Genomic DNA, 24044 nt, shown 5'->3' with positions numbered 1-24044 from the left:
GTTCTCTACCGCACAGTTGAACGTGATTCGGCACTGTTTTGTCGATTCAACCGTAGGTCAATTGGATCAATGAGCGAAACTAGATTTAGAGTGTCTTCGAACTAGAGAAGAGGTCGTCCGATCAGACTGGTCGAACCGGTCGGTCGGGTCTGGGTTTTAAACAAAGGTTTAATCAAATGATAACCTACATCCACATGATATAAAAAATACAATATTACGTGTAACTTTTTGTATATAAGTAATAAAAATATAATAAATTAAAAATGAAATTAGAGTGTCAACATAATTAATGAGGATGATTATATGGCATGATAAAATTAACATATATAATTATTTATTAACCAATTGTATAGTTGTGCAATTGTCATTTTTTTTTTTTTTTTTTTTTTTTTTTTTAAAAGTTAAAAGACATAAACCATTTTAAGATTTGATTAATAACAAAAATCTCTTAGGTTTCTAAAATAACATAAATCATTTTGTCGTTAATAAATCTTAGTGAGCCATTAAAATTTACACTGGTATTAGTATTACTAATTACCCTCCTTTTTTTTATTTTAACACTCAAAATTTTAACGGTAAAGGATTCATGTTATTTCTGAAAAAAAATCTGGGATTTTGTTATTTTATCATACCTGAAGGGGATTAATATCATTAACTCTTTCTAAAACATTAAAGATTTTGTAATACAATTTTTAATTAATTTTCATTTGTTCAATGTTTGACATTATATTAACTATAAAACGAGTTAATTCATAGTTAAACAAATTGCACAAATTAATAACCACTTTGGGATCTAAAAGTCAGAAAGTGAAACTATAAAAAAGGCTGCAAAAGGCACTTCCTGTTGAGTAGGAATTGGATAAACAAATAAATTAGGCATGAAATTGAAGTGGTGAAAGCATGCATGGATAGTTATTTGAGTTGAATGTTAGAGCTGCGTACCAATTAGTGACCTAATTATACATATTTATATATAGATCTTTCTGAGCAATTCACAAGAAGTTTATTATTGAAATTTGACTCTTAATTTCTGTTAAAAACAATTTAAAAAAAAAAAAAAATTTAGGGTTATCTTTTATCACACTCCTCGGTTTTAAATTAAAAATAGTTTTAAAAGTAGCCACGTTTGAAAGAGGATTATAAACAAAGAAAGAAATTCGATATGTTAGATGCAAATGTTACATCAAATCTTGTATTATATTTGACAATTTGGCTTTTAAATTCTAAAAAAAAAAAAAAAAAAAACCCATTTTAGTTAATGATCATATAAATACAACAATTATATCAAATGGGATATATCCAAATAAAATAACTTCAGCTTGAGTGTTGAGCCTGAGGTGTTACCAACCACCAAATCAACAAATATTTGACTAGAAGAAGTCTCTCTCTCTTTATACAAAGACAAATAAATTTGTAATGAGTGAGCATTTGATTTTGCTTTTATGTTTTATCTTCATCGATCTTAGTTCTTTTTTGTAGGTTGGCAAATGCAAGCATCAAATTAATTGCAGGCCTCCAATATTCTTCTGAAGACCAATATATATATATAATATATATATCAACATTGCTTTCTCACCCATTTACTTCTTTCCTTGTGTGGCCTAGCAATTTGATGTTGACTTGAATCATCAAATCATATGCAATGTAAAATGTCATCATTATCACTTCTTACTTATTTCTCTAACTCATTTTTGTTAAAATGTATATAGTACCCGTACTATACATATAATCCCTGACTATATTTATATACAAAAAAGATAAGAAAAAGTAAGTAAGGTAGCATTACTCATAATAAAAGTACTACTATTGACATCATGTAGAAATGGTAATATTATGCGTTGCGATGTAAAAGTTAATATCAACGACATTGTGTCTGTGTTGAGAAAAGAGTGACAGTAAAGAACAAAATTCTTGTAGTTGATTATTTTTTCTAGACCTTTAAATTATACTTAAAAATTGATTAGATTAAATCAATGATTCAAATTGAAACTAACGTTGTTTTATAATAACATAATAAGGCTATGCTATATAGAACATATGGTAAACTAACGTTGAAACTTGAAAGAAATAGGGCTCACCATACTTCTGTAAAGAGTTTCAACACCAAATAAATGAACTGACCATTCTCACCTACCACAAGTCGTAGTTCAGTTTAGACTTTTTCTTGCTGTAGTTGAGATGAAAATTAATCAAATATTCAATGTTTTGCTTATTTAAACATGCAAAAGGTGAATGAAAATGGAACCATCACAAATATTAACAAAGAAATGAAAGAAAAAAAAAAAGGCTTCCATCTTATCTGATCATTTTGTCAAATCTTTTACCGATTCTCGGATTTCTTAAGGGGATTATTCTTCTAGGAACTTTATATATTTTATTATATATTAAGAAAAACATTTTTTGCACTTTATTAATATTAAATCTATCTTAAAAATAAAATTTACGTCATTTTTCTTTTAATTTTAAAAAAAAAAAAAAAGCCCTCTATCAATTATTCAATGATTTAGACGTGATAACCTTAGTTGATAATATAACTTAAACCTCATTTTACATTTATTATTTGATCTATAGTTATGTCACAAGCATGAAAGAACATTGACTAAAAGAAACTATGAATTAAAGTCATATATGTTTCATATGTCCCCACACCTACATGCTACCACCTCCCGTCAAACCTACCATCCCCATCTTATATATCCTTATATTCAATTTCGATGGCGATTCAGATACAAAACTTAATTAGAATTTTTATTTAATTAAAGGTTAAAACATAGACCTAATAGATATAATAATAAAAATTCGACTAAAAAAAGTAAAAATTTACTATGATATAAATTAATGAAATTAAAATTATCCTCCTACCGTTTATATACACTTAAAATTTAACGATACGGAGATTTTTGTTATTTCTAAAGCCTCAGAGACATTTTTGTCATTTTATCATATACTCTCAAGAGATTAATGTTATAACCCTATAATTAAAATACAAAGGTCATCAAAGCACCGGTATCGTAGTGCCGTATTGGAACTATCAAATAAAAATAGTGAACACCTAGCCTCATCATCAGCTTTAGCCATCAAACAGCAACAGTTAAAATCCTGAAGCATGCTGGGTCGCTGCTGACTATTTGCATCTAGTTCTGTTGAAGAAGTTTTCAAATGTTAGATTAAATCAATCCCTATTTATTGCAATCGCTAAAACTTTCTCATATATGTTTGTTCTGTAAACTATCTATATGTACAGACGAACGCAAACAAATTTTATGTATACAATTGATAAATCATACAAAGATACATCAGAATCAAGTTTTCAGTACGCTACCACAAGAGCTACCTGGATCAAGAGTTTCCGGAATCAACTTTCCAGCTCAAGTGTAGCAGAAACCTAAAATAACCTGGATCATATTTTCTATGGAGGGCATCATCCGAAAGAACACACATCTCTATTCCACATTACATCTGAGAGAGCAGGGGAGAAGAGAAGAAAAATCGTAATCACAGAAGTGAACTTCAATAATGTGTTAGAACTAGTTGCTACAAATATAACCAGAATCTCAACAAAAGTAATTGCATGCGTTTATAAAGCTGCAAAAATCCAGAAATAACCATCAATTATATCTCATAATATGCAACAAAAAAGTAGTACTGCTATGATTATCAAATTTTCCAAAACTGGGTTCAGTTTCCCTACCGGTGCTCAAGAATGTTCCATCAAGGCATCGCTAGATCTTTCAGTTTTCCAGTATGAAATCCGTAAAGCATAACCCTTCTTGGGTATTTGAAAAAAGAAAAAATGTAACAAGTTCAAAGTATTGAATTAATTTTAAGTTGCTGAATTGGGCAGAGTTGGTTCCACATCAAGGCTTGAGAGCAAGAGCAAGACCCAACTTGGGAGCAGCATTAATGGTCTTTGAGTCGTATTCTGCGGAAAGGGTTACCAGTGACTTGGGTCGCCATTCTCGCTGGCATAGCATTGCAACCTTCCCGCCATCAGACAATCGTGTTTTTACAATTGTGAACGGATCTACGACGTGAGCACTTCCAATAGTGAAACTGTTTTCATAGGTAGAAAACCTATGAGTCATTTCAGCAGCAACTGAAGTGAATGGATTCACAGCATGTACATAAGATGCTTTAAGTGACTGTCCTTTATCCGCCCTAAACGGAAAAACATGAATCACAAAATTTAGAGGCAAGACATAGATAAAAGAAAATAAAGAAATAAAATAGAAGGGGAAATGAAAGTGAAACAACTGGCTTAACCAAATGAACCGTACCACAGCTATTTTCGCATAAGTATGAAAATCCAGTCATTCTATTAAAGTCGAGCATAGCTATAATGTAAATGAGAATTCTTTAATTCTAAATAACTGCTAAACACAGTGAAACAAACATACAAAAGAAACTTTATAAATACATTTTTCACAGATATACTTACAGTACAAGTGAAGCAGAGAAATCAGGCTTGTTCAAGCCAATCCCAGCATTGTACTTGGTGAATGAAGCAGAACCAGTATCAAAACAAACTTCACCACCCACAACCAGTTCTTTGCTTCCAATTGCTGCAGATAGCTCCAAAAGAGGAGTTGGATTCAGGCCAATACTAGAATCAATGGCCGCATGAGGATGAAGGTACTGCACATCTAACTGGGAAGTGATGCAATAAAATAGTCAGAAACTATTTTGACATTCAAAAAGATTACTTCTAACATAATATGTTCTGTATTTAGCTAGCTATACAACAGAATACAAATATTGTGAAATAAAAAGTAAATGTTTCATTCACAAACAATAAACTAAGAGAACCTTTTCCTCAGGTAAAATTAATATAAACCAACACATTAGAACCAAGAAGCAGGGTTAAGTAAAACCACACATCATATAAGATGAATTTTCACTGGACACTTTCACATTCCTTAATTTTTTCTCTGTATCACAAGAACAAATATCTGGATAATGGACATTATAACTACAGTGGGTCAACAGAAGCCAACATATATTGCAACAGGCAATGTGCAAGCACACCAATTCAAATCTTGTGAGTTGCAAATTCATGGACAATTGGCATTGATTGGACCACAACTCAAGAAAAACTCTAGGAAACCTAAACAGCTTTTTCTTTCTTTATAAGACCTGAAAGGCAAATTAAAATTTCAAACATTTAACAATTATCATTGAAGACACTATTCCAGCTAAAAATAAGTCCTGAATTAAACTAAGGAGATTCAATCAACTAGTTATTCCTTCCGGACTTTTTCTGGCAGTATCTTCATTTTCATATCCTCAATGTCTACCACCAATCAAAGTCAATACTACAACTAATTAAGAACCTTTGCAGGTCTCTGAGACTGAACCATATGGAGATTAAAGATTGTTGGCAATTAGAGACGAAATTGAGTGACCATCTTCCCCCCCAAAAAAAAATACATAAAATATTTTTTATAGTTGTAGGTAGCATCAGCCTTATAATTATCTTCTCTGAAAGTAGGACTAAAAACGCACTCACCTTGCCAGACTTGTGATCTGGTATTTTGAAGCTAAATGCCGCTTTGGTAGATGGCAAGATATCAATCAGAGTCACTTTTGTTGATACCTAAAAAAACATGTGAAGGTTATTGAGAATATACAACAAAGATTCATGTGATGTCCCTAAATAATGAATAACTAACTGTGCATCACTAAAATAAAAGCATGAATACGCATAAAATCTCAATTGTCATATTGATTTATAAGTGACAAAAATAGGTTCTAGCGACAAAATTTTCTCTTACATTAGAATATGTATCAACTTTTACATCCACAATAGTATTTTCACCCTTGTACACACTATTAATGTCACCAGTGAAAAATTGGTCCTTCTTCAAACCAGTAGCTGTAAGTCCCTACAACAAAAAATATAAATGGGAAAGTTAGATGACATCTCAACCCAATTATTTTAATACTGTTTTCTGAAAAAGCAAATATATCAAGAATAATTAACAGAGCATTTTCAATAACATATAACTGCTTATGAACAAAATTAACAAGAATTGAATATAGTTAAATTGAAGGGAGATTTCCACATCTAAGGGCTTTCATTTTCAAGATATAGATAACTATAAATACTTCAAAAATGAATTGTGGATCAACCATATGCTTATTTCATCTTTACAAAGATTAACATTCTTAATTAATTTCCTCCATCTTACACTACAATAAATTTCCATGATAAATGCCGAGATGTAACTATGGATGCAGGGGGCAAAGATGCCAGTTTCTTTAGTTCAGAAGGGAGAAACGTGACCAGAGGCAGAGTAATCAAATGGTAACCACCTGCAAATTAATCTAGATACAACACACACACACACACAGAGGAGGAAGAGAGAGAATTGAGCTACGAATTACTTGCTCCACCAAATCTGTCTGGGTACTTGAGCTTTCAGGAATCTCTAATCACAATAAATAAACCTGGCTCTAGTTATTGAGATTACTACAGGAACAATTTTTATCTTACTATATTTGTGAAAGTTATCAACTAGTTCAGTCAAACAGTGCAAACAAACAACAGAATGTTGCAATCCGAAAGGAACAACTTAAACATGAAAGTTAAAGCAGGCAATACCAGTCCAGTAGTACTCGGCAATGACAGGGTAAACTTGTGGTCGAAAGTATAATCTTTGTTCAAGAGGTCTGCATATGATAACCAAACAGGTGAACAACTAGATTTGATAAAAACAAGTATACAGGTAAAAATTCAAGGTAACCTACTCTGTATCACATTAAACAATAAAAGATTAATAAAAGAATAGCTTTCATGTGGATTGGAAGCCACTACAAATAACAATTTAGCATTAGAGGAGCCTGATAGGTCTGAAATCAAGCAATTGATTATAACCCCACGGGTTACATAAAAATATTTCCACTTAAATAAGACCATCTATTCAAAAACAATAAGAATTCATTTTTTCTTTAAGAACCCCAATATCCCTCAATGTATGCAAACACTCTGAAACTAGAGACTACTCCCAGAATATTCTGAATACATTCAAATATATTGACAATGATGTCAGTCTTTCCATCTATATAAATGTCGTCACTTCCCAGGAATTTAATAATGGGTATTTCAGAACAAACTAATTGCATATCCCACAACAAACACAAGCACAATTGCAGATCTTCCAGGGCTCCAAAATTTTGAAATTGCAAATTTTCCAGGGCTCATATAAACTTCTAACTTAAATAAGACCATGAATGAGTAAACAGATCAGAAATTTGTGTTTTTCTGCATATGAAAACTCATTATTCACACAAGAATAATAAGACCACTTCCTCATTTTCAAATGTACCTAATTTAAACCGGATCTCTAAACCCTAAACCATAAACCCTACATGGAAACACCCATATTCAAGTAAACATAACCACAAAACAAACAAAAATGTTCATCTTAACAGCACACTCCTCGTTAATTTGGTTTAAAATAAAAATTCCTTCACCTTCGCCTAATTACAAAACGACCTTCATAATTTCAAAAAAAAAAAAATTAAACCTTCATTGTAGTTCAAAATCATTTTCAAAAACTCAGTGAGATCTACATAAATATCTCTCACCTTTGGCTTTCTTGCCAATATCGGAAAACAGCGCCGGATTGCTGCTCATCTCTATTCAGAAACGCGAAGAACACACTCTGCGAAGCTCAAAAAATATATAGCACAAAATCTTTACCAATACTCTCGAAACTAAAAGCTCCAACACGATAAGACGAACACAAGTGTTTGACTTACAGTGAAGAAGATGAGCGGCTTTTCGGACCGATTCAGTCGAGAGGAGACGAGATGAGCCGAGACAGATATTTGTAAAAGGCGTGTGTTTGCTAAGGTCGAGGTGGAGGTGGAAGTGGAGCAGCGATTAGGTGACAGCAAGTGGAGAATGACAGCTCACACGTGGAATTTGAAGGGAGCTGAGCTGTTTTAGGTGACGGTTTTTATTGGATGGCTATGGGAAGATGCGTCACGGTTGGGTGAGGTTAAGAACTACGAGAAAGCCACGGGTTATTTGTTAAAATGATGGTTATGTCCTGGAGTTGGTGGCTTATTGGCTGCTCCACTTTGCCCACACGAGGGATTCTAGGGTTTTGCTTGTTTTCAACGTGGATTTATTTTTCCTTTTCTTTTTTCAGCTTTTTTATTTTTTTAATCCATGTTTATCATAATTAATTTATGACTTTAATTTACAAGCTTTAAATGAAAATTTCACGAAAATACGAATATAAAATATAAACGAAAAAAGGACCATTATACAGTATGTCACAAATAATACATTTTAATAATATTAAATTAACGCGATAAAAATATTTCTAAATGTAATTATCTAATTATAATAATGTTATATATCACAAGTTTCATACCTCGATAAGTTTTAAAATTAAATTAAAAATTATTTAGTATTATTAATTTCAAATACATACTATTATAAATTTCAATTTATTTTTTGTATAAAAAATAGAATGAAAAAAGAAAAATATAAGGTAAATAGTATAATTAAAAATTAGAACAGGTCTGACTTTCTTGGGCCTCCAATTGGGCTGGAAGGTTGGGTTTTGGGATCTCTATTTACGGACGTATTACATTACATGCCTATTTGTTTTATTTTTTATTTTTTATTTTTTTTAAGAAACAGGAATAAAGTTACATAATGAGTGATATTAACAAATGAATAAATTTCAATTGATTAATGAACAAATAGGAAGTGTGACAATAAAATTAATCCTCATGTATAATTTGAATCCTCAAGTGAAATAAAAAATACAACAATTGATGTTCAAAATTAGATTGTAATAATGTGTCGGTACATTAATTAAACTCTACATCAAAAGAATAAACAGAATATAATGAATTAGGTTACCTCTCTTTGGCATAATAATTCCCAAATCAAGGTATGTGATATAACTTAGAATGCTTCAAATTATCAGTGACATTGAAATACTTCAAAGTCTCAATCCACTTCTCTTGATTCTTCAACAAATGCACAGCAATGGTATCCGGCCAAAGCTCATGTGTACATGTCGTCGGCGGCACTGGAAAGTTGTACATCGACCACTTAGCATTGTACCGATTTTTCGCCCGATGTCCCTCCCGGATCCAATCCCCAAATATCTTATCTTCGGGCCCTTCAAGATGATTTTTCGGTATATCGGAAACCCTAACCCACTCCACAATATCCCAAGAGACCAAATACCCCATTCCTGACATGTAATGCACAAAAGGGTCCATGCTAGGGCATGGAATAACATAACCATAATATAAATCTTCTCTAGGCAATGGCTTCAATGAATTTACTAAACTTTGTAGCCTAAAATAAGCATCATCATCACCCTTCATAACATAATGGTAAGGAGGATTAGNAATAATGTGTCGGTACATTAATTAAACTCTACATAAAAAGAATAAACAGAATGTAATGAATTAGGTTACCTCTCTTTGGCATAATAATTCCCAAATCAAGGTATGTGATATAACTTAGAAGGCTTCAAATTATCAGTGACATTGAAATACTTCAAAGTCTCAATCCACTTCTCTTGATTCTTCAACAAATGCACAGCAATGGTATCCGGCCAAAGCTCATGTGTACATGTCGTAGGCGGCACCGGAAAGTTGTACATTGACCACTTAGCATTGTACCGATTTTTTGCCCGATGTCCCTCCCGGATCCAATCCCCAAATATCTTATCTTCGGGCCCTTCGAGATGATTTTTCGGTATATCGGAAGCCCTAATCCACTCCACAATATCCCAAGAGACCAAATACCCCATTCCTGACATGTAATGCACAAAAGGGTCCATGCTAGGGCATGGAATAACATAACCATAATATAAATCTTCTCTAGGCAATGGTTTCAATGAATTTACTAAACTTTGTAGCCTAAAATAAGCATCATCATCACCCTTCATAACATAATGGTAAGGAGGTTTAGGCCCATCCGAGCCGTTGAAAATTTCAGGTAAGCTTGAAAAATAAGTGTACGTTTTGCCCTTGTTCATATTCTCTTTGCAATTGAGAATTATTATATCATCATAACGCATTATCTCCAGGGCAACGAGTACCTTTTGATCTTCCTTTGTTAAGTTGCAGAACACAAACTTGACGTCAACTCGTCCCCCCACCGGCGTCTGCGTGCCGTAGATCATACGCAAGAAGTGGCGGCGGTGATACTGATCCGGAAGGGTCAGAATTCCGATGAGAATCCTAATGCCTTCGTCCGATGAAGAAGAATTCTTCGTTAGAGTGTCATTACTCGGTAACGGAGGTTCATCAGAACGCGAAGATGTAGAAGAGTTTATAATGGCGCATTGACCGAGCTTCAATAAACTATCGAATCGAAGCTCATTAATGGAAGCTAAGACGCATAGAAACACAATGAAGAAGAGAGAAGAGAGGATGAAATGTCGCCTGTTGTTTGAGCTTTTCATAGTTGTAATGCAAATGCTTGAAGAGGGTTATGATGGGTTTGGTTTAATATAATGAACAGCAATGGAGAAGCCTTTTTTGAATGAGAAGTGATTATAGAAAAAAGTACTTTTTCTTAGAGGAAAAGCATAAGCCAGATGGTCAGTTTCTTTGTATTTAGACTAGCGAAGTTAATTACTTTGACTTTTCATAAGCATGAAGAAAGGTTTGATTGAGTGATGGGGGGAGAAGCGTGAGTGAATGGAGGAAAGCATGAAATTATATTAAGTGAATGTACCATTTTGTCCCTTATTTTGTGTAGAGGCAACATGATTCCTGAGTTTATGCTGATTTTATGCGAATTGAAGTTAATTAATTAATCTAAGTTTATATTAATTACAGGTTTAAGAATGAGTAGACTGATTTATTTTTTTAGATTGCTTTAATTAATTCATTCATTTTTTTTATAAAAGAAATTTAGTTGATGTTATCTTTATAAAAGAAATATTAAAAATATTGTACCTTTTCTTAATCATTTATGACTTTAATTTACAAATAATTAATTTATAACTTTAATTTAAAAGTAATTTATTATCAAAGTTAAAATGTATTAATAATAAATTCTTTAAATAAAAGAACTTTAATTAAAAAAAAAAATGGAAACTAACCCTTAAAAATCATTTGCTTTAATTCTAAGGAGTTTTTTGTCATTTCAAGATATTTTCTTTTTTCTCCCTAACTTAGTGGGATAGTAACCCCCATGTAGAAAAAAACAAATCAAACGTGGAAAGAAAAGAAAAGAAAATTTTTAATGGAATTAAGCCTAACGTTGCCTACAATTTATCTGTTTCTTTATTAGCTTGGTCAATTATTATTTTATTTTTAATTAGGTATTTCAGCATGACATGGGTACTTCCAGTTTCTGCTCACCATCTCTGAACATAAAGCAAAACCCATTGACCTCTTAAAGCTACTTTTTATAGTGATCCAAGAAAAAATTTCAGAGTTTTATTAATATTTTAATCTATAACCAAAGATGAATAGAAAAAAAAAAAAATATGGTTGAGTTACAAAAGGCACAACTCAATATTAATTTTGTTTCAATTACTTTTTAGTGTGTGACTAAGTCAGATGAATGACCATTGATTATAACTGCTGGAATTCATGTAATAACATATATTATAAATATAAATTTGAAATTAAAATCATTTAATATATTTTAAACTTTCATTTCAATTGTACATACTACAGATCTGGATTTATAAATCAGATTTACCAGAAGGAGCATTGGAGTCTGAATGCTTTTGAAATGGGTAGTGTTAATTAAGCAATGTCAAAAAGCCTTCTATTATCACCACTGCTGCTGCTGCTCCAATTCTCAAATTCTGGAGTTAAAAAGTACAAGAAGTTTCAGGAAATCCTGGCTTTTTCCTGCTACTGTAGGTACTGTTGCTTTGCCCCTAATTACTTATTTACAAACCCACAATCAAAACATTCTACTTCCGGTGTCGAACATAGATCAATTAGACACAAGACACATTGAAGCAAATGCTTCTATAGAAATTAAACATTCAATATGTATACCTAATTGTACCTGTAGTCTGAAATTTAACAAATGGATATTGGATACCCATTTTTACTAGTTTCGCGTAGACTGCGATTATGCAAAGAGTTTTAAAAGCTGCATTACCATTCTCAAATGCCATCAGTGTAGGGTTCACTAGAGAGAAAGAGCAAACATGGCACTTGGTTCAAGTGGAGAACAATGAATCTCTGCTGGAAATCTTCTCCAGTGCTTTGACAGGATGAATTGTAACACAATAAAACAGTTCGAAAGTCGTTTCTATTTAAATAGGCACAATCTAATCGTTTCATCATCGAGAATTAAGTATTGAAATGATTCCCTTGATCCATCCTTCAAAATCCATAGAATCTAGTCAATGTGACTATGAAATTAAAATTCATTGAAAGTACATCTTCACTTGAGTGCTTCAATCAACAATCCATCCATAATAAGAAGAAAATAAATAAACAAAATTCAGAGTGGTTCCAACATATCTCTTCCTCCAAGCAAGATTTCTCCATCTATTCCATGAGGTTCTATCAACTTTTACTTACGCCTGGATAGGACATCCTTCTTTCAGCCATAGTAACAAGCTTGATCTGCTGCAGTCAACTCTGATTAAGCAAAACCTAGGAAAAAAAAAAAGCACTAACTAGAGTAATGCTTTCTCTAAATAAATAACTTTTTCAGTTTCCTCATTTAAAATAATATAATTGATGAAGGCACCACCAATATAATCAAATACACTAGATTTAAAGACAAAAAGAATATAACTGCCTTTCCATACTCGAAAAAAAAAGAAAATATTATTGGTACATCTTGTCAAATTGGCAGACCTCAATTTGTTGTTCTTATTATTTCAGGAAACTGGTTGTTTAAATTTCCTTTTAAGATAAGCAAGCAGGTGGAAGAAGTAGAAGACTAATTCTAGTCAAATGAAAAACTCTATGTATTGCATTCAACTCATCCACCTATATAATTGACAAAAAATGGCACACGTCTCATTACCTTCAAATTCAGAAGAAACGAGCCTGTATTTTCAGTGTTCCAAATTTTGATCTTCTCAAGACAATTTTGGCATGTGCTGAGCAGTATCGGCTGGAGCATGATCCTGCTACAAGCTTGTAATGTTCAAACTTCAACGTCTCACACTTCAAGGCAGCCTCCTTACAGGCCTTGATCTCCCACTTAGATCCAATAATTAAATAGATGGGCAGTTTCCAATACTTCTAACCATAGTAATTGCAGACCAAACTTTCTGGTAGTCCTCCCTAGAGGCTCTGATGATACAAACTTTTGTTATATGATTACATATTTGACTTGAAATGACCCAAGCATAGAAGCTAAACAACATCTCCAAAGTTGACAAGAATATATCTTTGATTGCTTTTGACACATTAAATTGGGTAAGTATAATGGGATCACCATCAAGAAGCTCTCTATTTGGTCCAAAAAGACCTCCATTACATATACCTATTTTAAATCCCACCATGATGCTTCGTTGGGTTGCACTTTCTTAAATAAACAAAATTTGAGGGAGCTCCCAACTGTCTTTGTTGTTGATTGTAACTGCGAATCCAATCAAATACTCTTCAATATAAATGAATTATTTTTAAAAAAAATAATCACAACAGTACATTTGTAACTTTAAACTAGAATTTAAAATGAATATATCTATAATATTAAAGGTTCAATGCTCAAGTTATTGGGTCATGCAACAAGTAGGAAAATCCCTTACCCAAAATAATACCCCAGTATAAACAAACAGATAAATAAGGAATTGATAGTTAAAGTATACATGTCCAAATTCAAGATACCCTACTCTGTATCACATTAACAATAAAAGAATAACTTTCATGTGCACTGGCAGCCACCACAAAAACAGTGTAGCATGAGAAGCCTGTGCTACTGATGAGCAACCAAAGGGAAAGGTTTACGTAGGAAGAAGTGGAGTAAGAAGCAGGGGAATAATTGACATGTAGGAGGTTAGAAGAAGTTGTTAGGAAGGGACAGGTGGCCTATGGAGAGTGGAGAGAGAGAAATTCTGTTATGAATAAACTTAGGTGCCTGGAGAGAATAAAAGGGGAGAAGGGAAAAGGCGGGGCATTGAAAAAGTTGATTAAGTTGGATAGGGGAGGATGACTGACCCTCGCAGTCAGTATTACATTTCTGTTTTCTTCTGTAGTTTAGCTTAGTGTTATTTACTGGATCATCAGTTGTGGTTACTGTAGCAGAGATGAGTATTTCGGATATATTGTTTTGTTGCCTTAATATAGAGAATGCTTGTTTTGATTGGAGTGGGACTGGAACTGTAACTGATTGTAGTGTATTTGATAAGTTGCAGGTCAGGATCTCATCAGATACTGTCTGAAATCAAGCAATTAAGCATTAACCACCATGGGTAGCATCAAGATGTTTTCACTTAAATTAGACCATCTATTTGGAAACATGCCAATCATTTTTTTCTTTAATAAAAAGAATACCCCTGACATAGCACCCAGTCCGAACTGGAGACTACTGCCAGAATATTCTGAAAGCATTCAGATACAATGGCAATGATATACTGTCTTTTGTCTATAAATATCGTCACTTAGGAAAATCTAATAATACTATTCAGAACAAACTAATTACATATCACAACAAACACAAGCAATCACAGTCATCATCTCAAAAATTTGAAATTGCAAATTTCCAGGACTCAAAAACTTAGAGATCATATTAAATTCTAACTGAAATAAGGGCATGTTTACACCACGGATAAGATAAATAACAAGCATATGTTTCCTTTGCATATGAAAAATCTATTCACCTCTACTAGGCAACAAAAATAGATTTCCCAGCATATCTTCACATCTCCCCACCAACCAGCCTCTATAAATAGATAAACCCAGCCCACTAATAAAAACATAAGAACCAGTTATCAAGGTTCAGTCATTTAAGTTGTATATTCTCTCTCATTTTCAAAGGTACCCCATAAAATTACTTAATTTAAATAGAAGGTTCACACGTAAACCTAAACTAAATTCTAAACCTGAAAAGAACAAAATATTCAAGCAAATAGAACTACAAAACAAACAACAATGTTCATCCAACAGCACACTACTCATGGTCTTTAGTTCATAAAAAGAAATATTCAGCTCACTAGTTCGAAGACGGTCTCCAATCAAACAAAATTATAAAGCTTCATTGTAGTATACAATCATTTTCAAAAGTCAGTAATATCTAAGTAAAACTACTCAGAAACGTGGAAGAACAAACTCTGCGAGCCCAACACGAGTTAAAAGGAAGACAAAATTTTATACAATGAAGAAGAGCGCCTTTTCGGACCGATTCGGCCGAGACGGAATAGACGAAACGAGCCCGACAGGTATTTGTTAAAAAATGTGTTTATTAAGGACAAATGAAAACACCCGCGATTCAGCCAGCTTTTAGCCTAATATTGTTGGATTGCCTAACGAGAACCAAGCGAGCGAGAGTTCGGCCAAACTTCCGTCAAGCCCGTAAGTGATTTCAATCGAAGCTAGGGATTGAAGAGTTTCACCGTCTTTGATATAAAACGGTGACGTCTACTGCATATTTTAACTGCTAGGGATGTTATCTCTCACAACTTGGACTTCGTTTGGCTCAAGTCTTTTAGTATTCCCCAATAAAGTTAAAGAAAACTATCCAAAACTCACAATATATTCAATATTATTCAACTTTTTTAAACCTCCAAATTTGTTATTTAATTAAATACCCCTAAATATTTTTTCAAAATTGCAAAAACACCCGTAAACCCACATTAACCAGATTCCGGCCACATTGTCAAAAGTTGGCGGAACATTTTTAGGATGCACATATGGTAGATGGTACTGTAGTGCTGCGATCTAGATTTTTTTTCGACAGATCCACGGAGGATCTGGCTGGAAAAGGCCAGATCGAAGTCAAGATTTGGCCGTTGACAGCCAGATCTTTCTCCTGACCAGTCCGTCAACGACAGCCAAATATGGTCATCGTGACCATCAACGATGGTTGGATCTTTGGCGTCATTGACAAGATCTACGACAGATCTAGCCGTAGATCGATGGATCGGTCGAAAAGGTCATATCGGTACACGACCGAAGATCCAGTAGGTCATGCGCTGATACGGACGACTCCGGCCACCCTCGGCCGTGGGTGGGGCGGCCTGTCCATATTTTATGGTGGGGTTAGGGGATTTTTATTACTTTAATGTTTATTAAGGGTGTTTTGTTGAAAAAAAAAAAATATAGAGGGTATGTTTGTAAATCCTACATCGTAATCCCCGCCTCTAATCAACTTTTTTTTAACTTTTTTCAAAAAACTTTCTCTAAAAACGTAAAAAAATGTAAACCAACGGAGCCTGAGGTTGGGATTTTCGCTTCCAACTGTATGAAAAATACCTTACCTCTCTATTATTTCATAAATCTCTCAAAACTCCATCCGTCATGTAACAGTAAAAACAATTGACAGACCTAATTACATAAAATTCTATGTTAGCACTGTAATCTTTTCAAAAAAAAAAAAAAAGAAAAAGGGCTAATATAAAATTGAGGGATGTGAGATCGGTTTAGGGACTACCTTTCAATTTACCTTATTCTGATTATTCAATTGAGACAAGATAATTTGATAAATATAAATTAACTTCTCTTAATATAAGTTTTAACCAATATCTTGAAACTCGACCCATCCAATGACTCGGCCAGGAGAACAGGTCATGGGTTGGTCGGTACACCCGGCCACGCAGCACAAAACAAAACCCTATTACTTATAAACCATGTGCTAGGGCTGATGCAAGTTCAAAGTTGGGTGAGGCAAATAGCATCAGACAGCTGGTGGGCGAGTTCAGGGAGAGGAGAAGGTCACAGGGAATGGCCAGGAAACACCATAACAAGCACAGCCACGCACCATGACAGAACAACATAGCCAGAGGAGAAGGAGGGTGAGATGTTTAGCTATAAAAATATCACATAAAACATGTAAAAATATTTATAAATATATTTTGGTTTTGAAGTAAAAGGTTAAATCTTATTTCAACAAAGGAGAGCTTATAGAAGACAAGGGAGATTTGAAGCAAAGAATTCACATCCATACACACTCCACCAAAACTCCTATCGCTTCTCTAAAACGTCTTTTTTTTTTCATGTTTCAACATCCCATACCAAACACTTGCTCGTTACATTTGCTCTTTCCACTAATCCACGGTTTTGAGTATTGATAGCTTTAGTTAGGGTTCATGTCAACACGGCCAATGCAGATGTGAAGCTGGAAGAAGATCGAAGGAAGTAGAATGAAATTGAGATGAAGGAGGAAAATAGAAATGGGTTTTAAATCATTTAGTTTAGGGATTGAATATTACACCGAATTTATTCTAGGCTGGTTGGACCGACGGTTTAATAATGCACGTCGATTTAATAGCGGGTAATAAATAAGTTCGAGTTTTTCTAGAGTAAAAGCTATTCCCACTCAAGGTTTGACAAAATCCAAGGTGGTACTACATGTTCCATTATTCTAGATCCACCATTAAAATATACTGTTAACATTTTTGGATAGTGAGGGTGCAATTACCTAATGCCTTTAACCCTAAATTAATAAAATTATATTTTAACCCCTAATACTAAATTATAAAACCATCTTATTTGAAAATACATCAATTACACCCTCAGTGATGGGATATCTCGGTTTTCACCAGATCGGGCTATTTCAATGCCGGGAAAACTCTGGTCACCTCCATCACTTCCCATCACCATCGTCCCAAAAACGCCTCTAGTTCCCGATCATTGGGCCCTCGATCGCCAGTGCCGTCAAGCTTAGGTGTTATACGTTCTTCACCGGATTTCGGTGATTCGGCGACGAAAATAATCAACGTCACCAATGCAACCAGCGTTCTAATCTAAAAAACCCCTATGTCCCAGCAACGTTTAGTGGCATCTTCACCGATGGACACCGACGAAAACCAGTGCGCATGTGGCGGCTGTCGTGGCGGAGATCGGCAGGGATAGAGGGGTTGTCAAGGGTATGGTTTTTTAGATGGGGGGATGGTGAGGTTTCGAATGATGGTGGACAGGGTGATTTGGGTGGAAGAACACAGAAAGAGCGAAAAAAACGACGGGACGATGTTGCCTACGTGCGCCGATTTTGTTTTTAAGGGCGGCGATTGCTGAATGTTGCGCCCTTCTGTGAAAATGCCAATTTGCCCCTGGCCGTTATATCTAACCATGTGTTCTTGTTACTTTAAGGGTTGAAAATCTAGAATAAATGGAAATGTGGTAACAACTTGGGATTCGTCAAACCTTGGGTGAGACACATGTCGTTATCTTTATTCTATGTAACTGGGGAAGCTGCGAAATTGGTCAAACCGGCCAGTCTGATCAGGTTTCAGAAACAATGGTTTCCAACGGCCTCTAACGTGGGAGGTTTTGTTATTTCACCACAACTTAAGGGAATTCTGTTAATATCAACTCAGGGGGTCTATAAAATTGTAATTTCACTATTTGAGGGTGCTCTTGGTTATTCAAAACAACAGGAGGTTTATTATATTAAGTCCCCTTCTATTTAATCTCCCCCAATTCACAGTTTTTCCAAACGAACAAACAAATCCATCGACCCCATATATTTTCAATCAAATTGTCTGAATAACAAAGAAAGAAGACACTTCTGCTAAACAGGTCAGATTTCGCTTCTGGGTTGGATCATCTTTCTCACTGGTATTTTTTTTCTTTTATTCATTCTTTTCTTGAATGTGTCTTTGTTGTTTTTAGTATAGTTAGCTGAATGGGATTTAGAAATTAGTTCTAATTGTAGATCTGTTTGGTGCTTGAAGATTTTAGGATTTTATGCTTAAATTGTACAGATTTTGAGCTATTTTGTTAAGTTTAGAGACAATTAATTTGATTTATTTCTCACCAACATCAAATTGAAAATTTTATCTTCATTATCATTTTGTTGCGTGAAAATTAGTATTTTGACAGAGTTGGGTAGTTATGATATCAAATCAATGTTTAGTTCCTAGAAAAACTGCTGGTGTAAATAATTCGTCTTATTACCATTTTGTTTTGAAATGGTTTTCTGGTCTCAAAGATTATAGGTTCTTGTGAGGTATAATTTGTAGGGTCAAACTTGAACTCGCTAAGCGGGTTCGGAGATTTCTTGGTAATTTCTGAAAATAAGAAAATCTGTGTAGATTTGTTGTCATTTCTTCCATGATACCATCTGTTACTCAAATTTGTCCAAAGAATGAACCTTTTAAAATTTTCATTGTTCTTTGTGATACTGAACAAAGTGTGAAACAAGATCAATTTTTTATCAGCCATCCGCAATTTCAGTCAACAAACGTTTTTCTTGTTATCTTATAGATCGAATATCTTGGCTTTGTCAATTTAGCGAGTCACGCCTATTTTAGTTTGATTCATATTGTGGATTCACATTTACAAATTTTTGTTTGTAGGTTAGAGAGCAATGAAACTGGGTTCAACGCAAGTCTATCTCTATATGTCACATTTGGACTTACATGTGGATTGGGGGGGAGCGTTATCTTTTCAGTATCCTCATTTTTGTCTCTTTAAGGATATATATGTTTATTCCCCCCTAATTTAGCCAAGCTATACATAGTTATATTAAATTTGCATGTGCTTTAGTTTTTATCATCCAATTTACTCAAAATGGATGAGATTTGCCTGCTCTTGTAGCAGTTTTTTGCTAATTCACTCATTTTTGATTTCCTAAACTTTGAGATATTTTGGTGATTGTGCTGATGTGGTTCATTTTACAATAGTTCGAGATGTGACTGAATTTTTCAAAAGGTAACTCTAATAATGTGTCTCTGCTTATATTTTATCAAAGATTGGGCATTTTTTGCACATTGACTTTCCAGAATCTAGTTAGTGTGTGAAAGTGCGAGAATCAGCTAGTTTTTGTTTATAGTTTGATATGCATAATTCCTTATATATTTTGTCTAGATTTGGTTAAATCAGTGCCATACTTATGATAGAACCAAACTAATGTGTGCGTTGTGGAGACTCAAAACTAAGATGCTTCACTTACTAATAATGCAACGATCTAGGGTTACATATTCGAACAAGTGAATTAATTTACAATCTCAATTTTTTTATCAGGACTAGCTAGGAAATTATCCATTGTTTACTAATGTCGTGCTATATTCTGTTAGTTATGATACATTTGGATGCCATTCAAATATGGTCTGAGCCTCTGGGACACAGCTGAGACAGTGACGGTTCTCTAATGTGATATCATAAGTTATCTTCCATGGTTTCATCACGAACATGCCATCCGGGTTTTAAGATTTGAATTTAGTTCAAATTTTAGGAGACGATACTGCATGATGAAATATGAAAATTAGTTTTATAGTTATTCTGTTGCTCTTTTAGAAAGAAAATTGCATAAGCAATAGGAAAATAATAATTTTATATGCCTTTAAATCACAAACCATTGAGCTTCCTCAGAATTAAATAGAGCATAATAATATAAGATGTCCTGTAAGAAATCCATTTGTTTAGTTTGCCGTTTCAAATATACCTTCGATTATTAGCTTAATTCTTCTCCATGATATAGGTACTGGGCTGAAGATGTTTAGCTCGCCGTCTACTTTATCATGAACTATGCTAACTGTTCAAAGTTTATGTGCATGATTTCTGTCCCTATTCTATCTTTTCTGTGTCATGCTAGTTCTTTTTTTTTCCCCTTTTTTCCTCTTCAGTGTTAATTTGATCATGTGGTTCAGCAAGAAAATTTATGTTGAATAATTGAATGTATTATGCTGCTTGTCATGGTGGTGTGTGAATTAAGTAATTGACGTACTTGAGGAGGCAAAGACTGGAAATGCGACTGTAATCTGATTTGATCTTGTAGGATTTAAGTTTCATGACCATGTTGAACTCGTTCTGCATAGTAATTTATACATACCCTTATATAAAGGAACAAAAACAGATAATGTGACTTTAGAGTCGGTTTGTGTCTTGTTTTCTATACCCATTTAAAACTTCGGAAGGTTTCCAGTCTGTCACTAACGAACCGTACATGAGCTACTAATTTTTTATTGCTGGTGCGTTTATTCTTAGCAACTCTATAATTATGGGTGACAAAATGTCTTCACCTTCACTTCTCATGCATTCTTTTCATTGTACTTCAGGCATTTAACATGAGTCTCAAATAGGTAGCTTGAAACTGTGGAATGGATGTGCAAGCACAAAATTTCAATAGCTCGATGGTGCCACATTGGATTTAATTAGGAACTTGTTTTTGCAAAAGCAATTGTGCATGTGTATTGATTGTATACACTCACCATAAGGATTTTTGTTGTAATTTATTACTTCTTGCCACCCTGTTTTTTTATTTTTTATTATTTTTATAATAAATTATCATAAGAATTTGAATTTGTTTTGTATTGAAAGTTTCAGTGGCAATCTTGATTAGCTTTTCTTATAAAACGTTGATAATCTTCCTCTGCAGAAGTTACCTCTCAAAGCATCTATGTTTAAGCTCTATCTTCAATGGAGAATTGGTGAATTTTTCTTATAGTAGGGTGTCTTTTGAGGAAAAAAAGAAAATTATTTATTGGGTCAGTATATTATGTGTAAGTTTTATTTTTAAGTAATCTAGGGAATTATTTTTAATGTTTTCATTTTTTATTGGTTAGATTTTAGTTTTGGGTTGTTAATCAAACAACGGTCGGACTTGCCGGTCTAGGCCGGGCTTTTTTTTTATTTCCCCAAAGTGCAGCTCGGTCTAGGAAAAAGCGGTGATTTTACAAAGCCTAGCCAGGATTGGCTTGTCTGGGTGTCGGTTTGGTTGATATGATGAGGTTTTAGAAATTCTACTGATAGGTGGGTAGAGTATAGAGTAATTATGGGGTTATCGTAAATTTATAGAGTTATGACATAATATGACAAAATCCCCTTGAGGTTTTGAAATAACATAAATCTCCTTGTTGTAAACTTTAGGTGGTAAAATAACGAGGATAATTTGATAATATTTATTAAGGGGAGAACGATATTTTTCCACCCAAGGTTTGGCGAAATGACAATTATCCACCCGTTACAGTTTAAAATGGACACTGTTCTCACCTTTGTCAGGTTTGCTGTTAAGGTTTTCAGTTAATATTTGCCCTAAAAAGATAAAAATACATCAACGAGTTGTTTTTTCATTAGAGTCTTATATCAATTAAAATTTAGTTAAGTCAAGCTTATTTTCGATTGTTATTAGTTAACAGTGTCAATATGTTTTTTTTTTCCTGTTGTTTATTTAATTAATTAAGATAGGATTTCTATGTAATAGTAAAAAATGAAAAAACATTATAAATTAGTAGATTATTGAATAATAATGAGAGCGATATTGATGATAGTATAAAAAATAAATATTAAGGTTTTTAACTTTAAACAAGTCCATCAGCATGTATTCTAATTTTAGTGGGGATTAATATTATTAGTATTATTGACTTTTTAATCATTTGATTTTTGGTCTAATTAAAAAAAAAATTATAAAGTCAAATATTTAAGGGTATTTTCATTCATTTATTCAGTAAACATAACAGGAAAACATAACAAACCTAACGAAGATAGGAAGAAAGTGTATTTGAAATTGAAAGGTGCGGAAATGTGTTTCACGTGCACTTGTGTGGGAAAACATGTCGTATTCCACTATTTATTAAACGATAACAATAAAATTGTAACAGTCCATTAATGGTAAACGCGTTTTTTGTTTTCACAATCTCAAGGGATTTTGTTTATTAAATTATAACTCATGAGAATGAATGTTAGTAACTCAATTTTATATTAGAAAGTACAAAAATGTAGTTTTTAGGGGGCTGATCTAGATCATTTTTAAGAAGATTTTGAAATTATATAGGAGGCATTTATAATTTTTTATAACCTCTTATAATACACACTGGGTCGGGTTTCTTAAATCCAATTAGTATCTATTAACAGCATCTATCTATTATTCCATGTATTTTTCTGAAAAAGTAAAATGAAATATAAAATGTCAACAATGTTCAATACAATTTTTAAAGCGTTATTGTAATATTCTTCTAAATAATTACAAAATTTGAAAAGCGTTAACGCATTTAAACACATATACCATATGGCACCAATGACATTCCAAAAACATTTATAATCCACTTTCCAGGAATGTAAGGTCAATAACTTCCATACTATTTGTGGATTCTATGCAATAAATATAAATAAATATGGAGTGATATATTTAAGCATCTCAAATGACTCTTATATAACCAAAACTATTATAAGAGTTATCCAAAAAGTAGAGCAAAACTATTTACTTTAAAATATAAATAGAGAGTGAGTTTGATCTTACATTTAGCGAGGCAAATTATTCTATCCAATTTTATTAATAAACTACAAATTAATGACATTTATTTATTATTCCCTCTCTATAAGTTTATTCTAAAAAAAATAGCATCTTCAAATTAAAGCTATAATTGATACAAAATGTGTTTTATATTTTAAAATTAATGAAGATACTCTTATTTATATGAAAGAGCTCTTCAAAATAAAGAGCACATTGGAGATGCTGCCCACAAATAATTTTGTTACATATTATCCTTTGATGAAATTACTAGAAAGTATTATATACTTCAAGTCGAAAAATACCACTCATAGGATTTTCTTGTAATTTATTTACTCTTCTTTGTTTTTTTTTTTCTTTTTATAATACAACTCTCATAAGTTAAAGGTTTCAGGAAATAATAATCTTTATCTGGCTTTTATGATATTTGGATGTTTAAGAAAAATGATAGTTTTATATTATTTGAAAAAAAGCTTAAACAAATAATCAAAGAGAAAATTATCCATAACTTTTCTAACTCTTTTTATACAATCTGAGATAGCAGTTCACGATTATCAGTTTGCATTTAGACAAACTATGGTATCCACTACAAGCTGATCATAATTGGATTACCACTCGAGATTAATAAAAAAAAATCGTAAAGTAGTGCTCTCAAAATCTATTTATTCAGTTTCTCTAACATTGCTACAATAAACACGATTTTTACAAGCTGGACTAAAAATTAGCTTCAAACTCTATTCTA

General features: G+C 33.1%; 3 protein-coding genes across 6 annotated transcripts in view; 1 reads left to right on the top strand and 2 right to left on the bottom strand.

Annotated features, from left to right (window-relative positions):
- Window positions 1–3403: 3403 nt before the first annotated feature.
- Window positions 3404–7816, bottom strand: LOC116115282 (mitochondrial outer membrane protein porin 4). Of its 4 annotated transcripts, none has more exons than XR_004125649.1 (8): window positions 7762–7816; window positions 7588–7664; window positions 6602–6669; window positions 5772–5882; window positions 5507–5593; window positions 4439–4647; window positions 3692–4158; window positions 3404–3459 (listed from the first exon to the last, which is right to left on the bottom strand). XR_004125649.1 is itself a non-coding variant. In XM_031401437.1 (7 exons), the coding sequence occupies exons 2-7, from the start codon at window positions 7634–7636 to the stop codon at window positions 3858–3860; spliced, it is 825 nt and encodes a 274-aa protein (XP_031257297.1). In that variant the 5' UTR covers window positions 7637–7664; window positions 7762–7816; the 3' UTR covers window positions 3628–3857. The 4 variants fall into 4 exon arrangements, 2 of the variants coding, with proteins under 2 accessions (XP_031257297.1, XP_031257298.1); XR_004125648.1 differs by lacking the exon at window positions 3404–3459 and adding an exon at window positions 3490–3585; XM_031401437.1 differs by lacking the exon at window positions 3404–3459 and having other exon boundaries at window positions 3628–4158.
- A 953-nt stretch (window positions 7817–8769) lies between these two features.
- LOC116115289 (hydroxyproline O-galactosyltransferase GALT3) lies at window positions 8770–10447 on the bottom strand. The gene is made up of 2 exons (XM_031401446.1): window positions 9950–10447; window positions 8770–9380 (listed from the first exon to the last, which is right to left on the bottom strand). Exons 1-2 carry the CDS (start codon window positions 10443–10445, stop codon window positions 8908–8910), a joined length of 969 nt encoding a protein of 322 aa, XP_031257306.1. The 5' UTR covers window positions 10446–10447; the 3' UTR covers window positions 8770–8907.
- An 8130-nt stretch (window positions 10448–18577) lies between these two features.
- The window catches only part of LOC116115276, a 39988-nt gene continuing 34521 nt past the window's right edge, over window positions 18578–24044 (top strand). Inside the window, exon 1 of the mRNA XM_031401430.1 lies at window positions 18578–18636. The gene's annotated coding sequence lies outside the window, so the exon portion shown is untranslated. The remainder of the gene's footprint in view (window positions 18637–24044) is intronic.

The sequence above is a fragment of the Pistacia vera genome, unplaced genomic scaffold (assembly GCF_008641045.1).
Source record: "Pistacia vera cultivar Batoury unplaced genomic scaffold, PisVer_v2 Contig735, whole genome shotgun sequence".
NCBI lineage: Eukaryota > Viridiplantae > Streptophyta > Magnoliopsida > Sapindales > Anacardiaceae > Pistacia > Pistacia vera.
The sequence above is the reverse complement of the archived record's forward strand: the minus strand, read 5'-3'. Positions and strand labels throughout refer to the sequence as shown.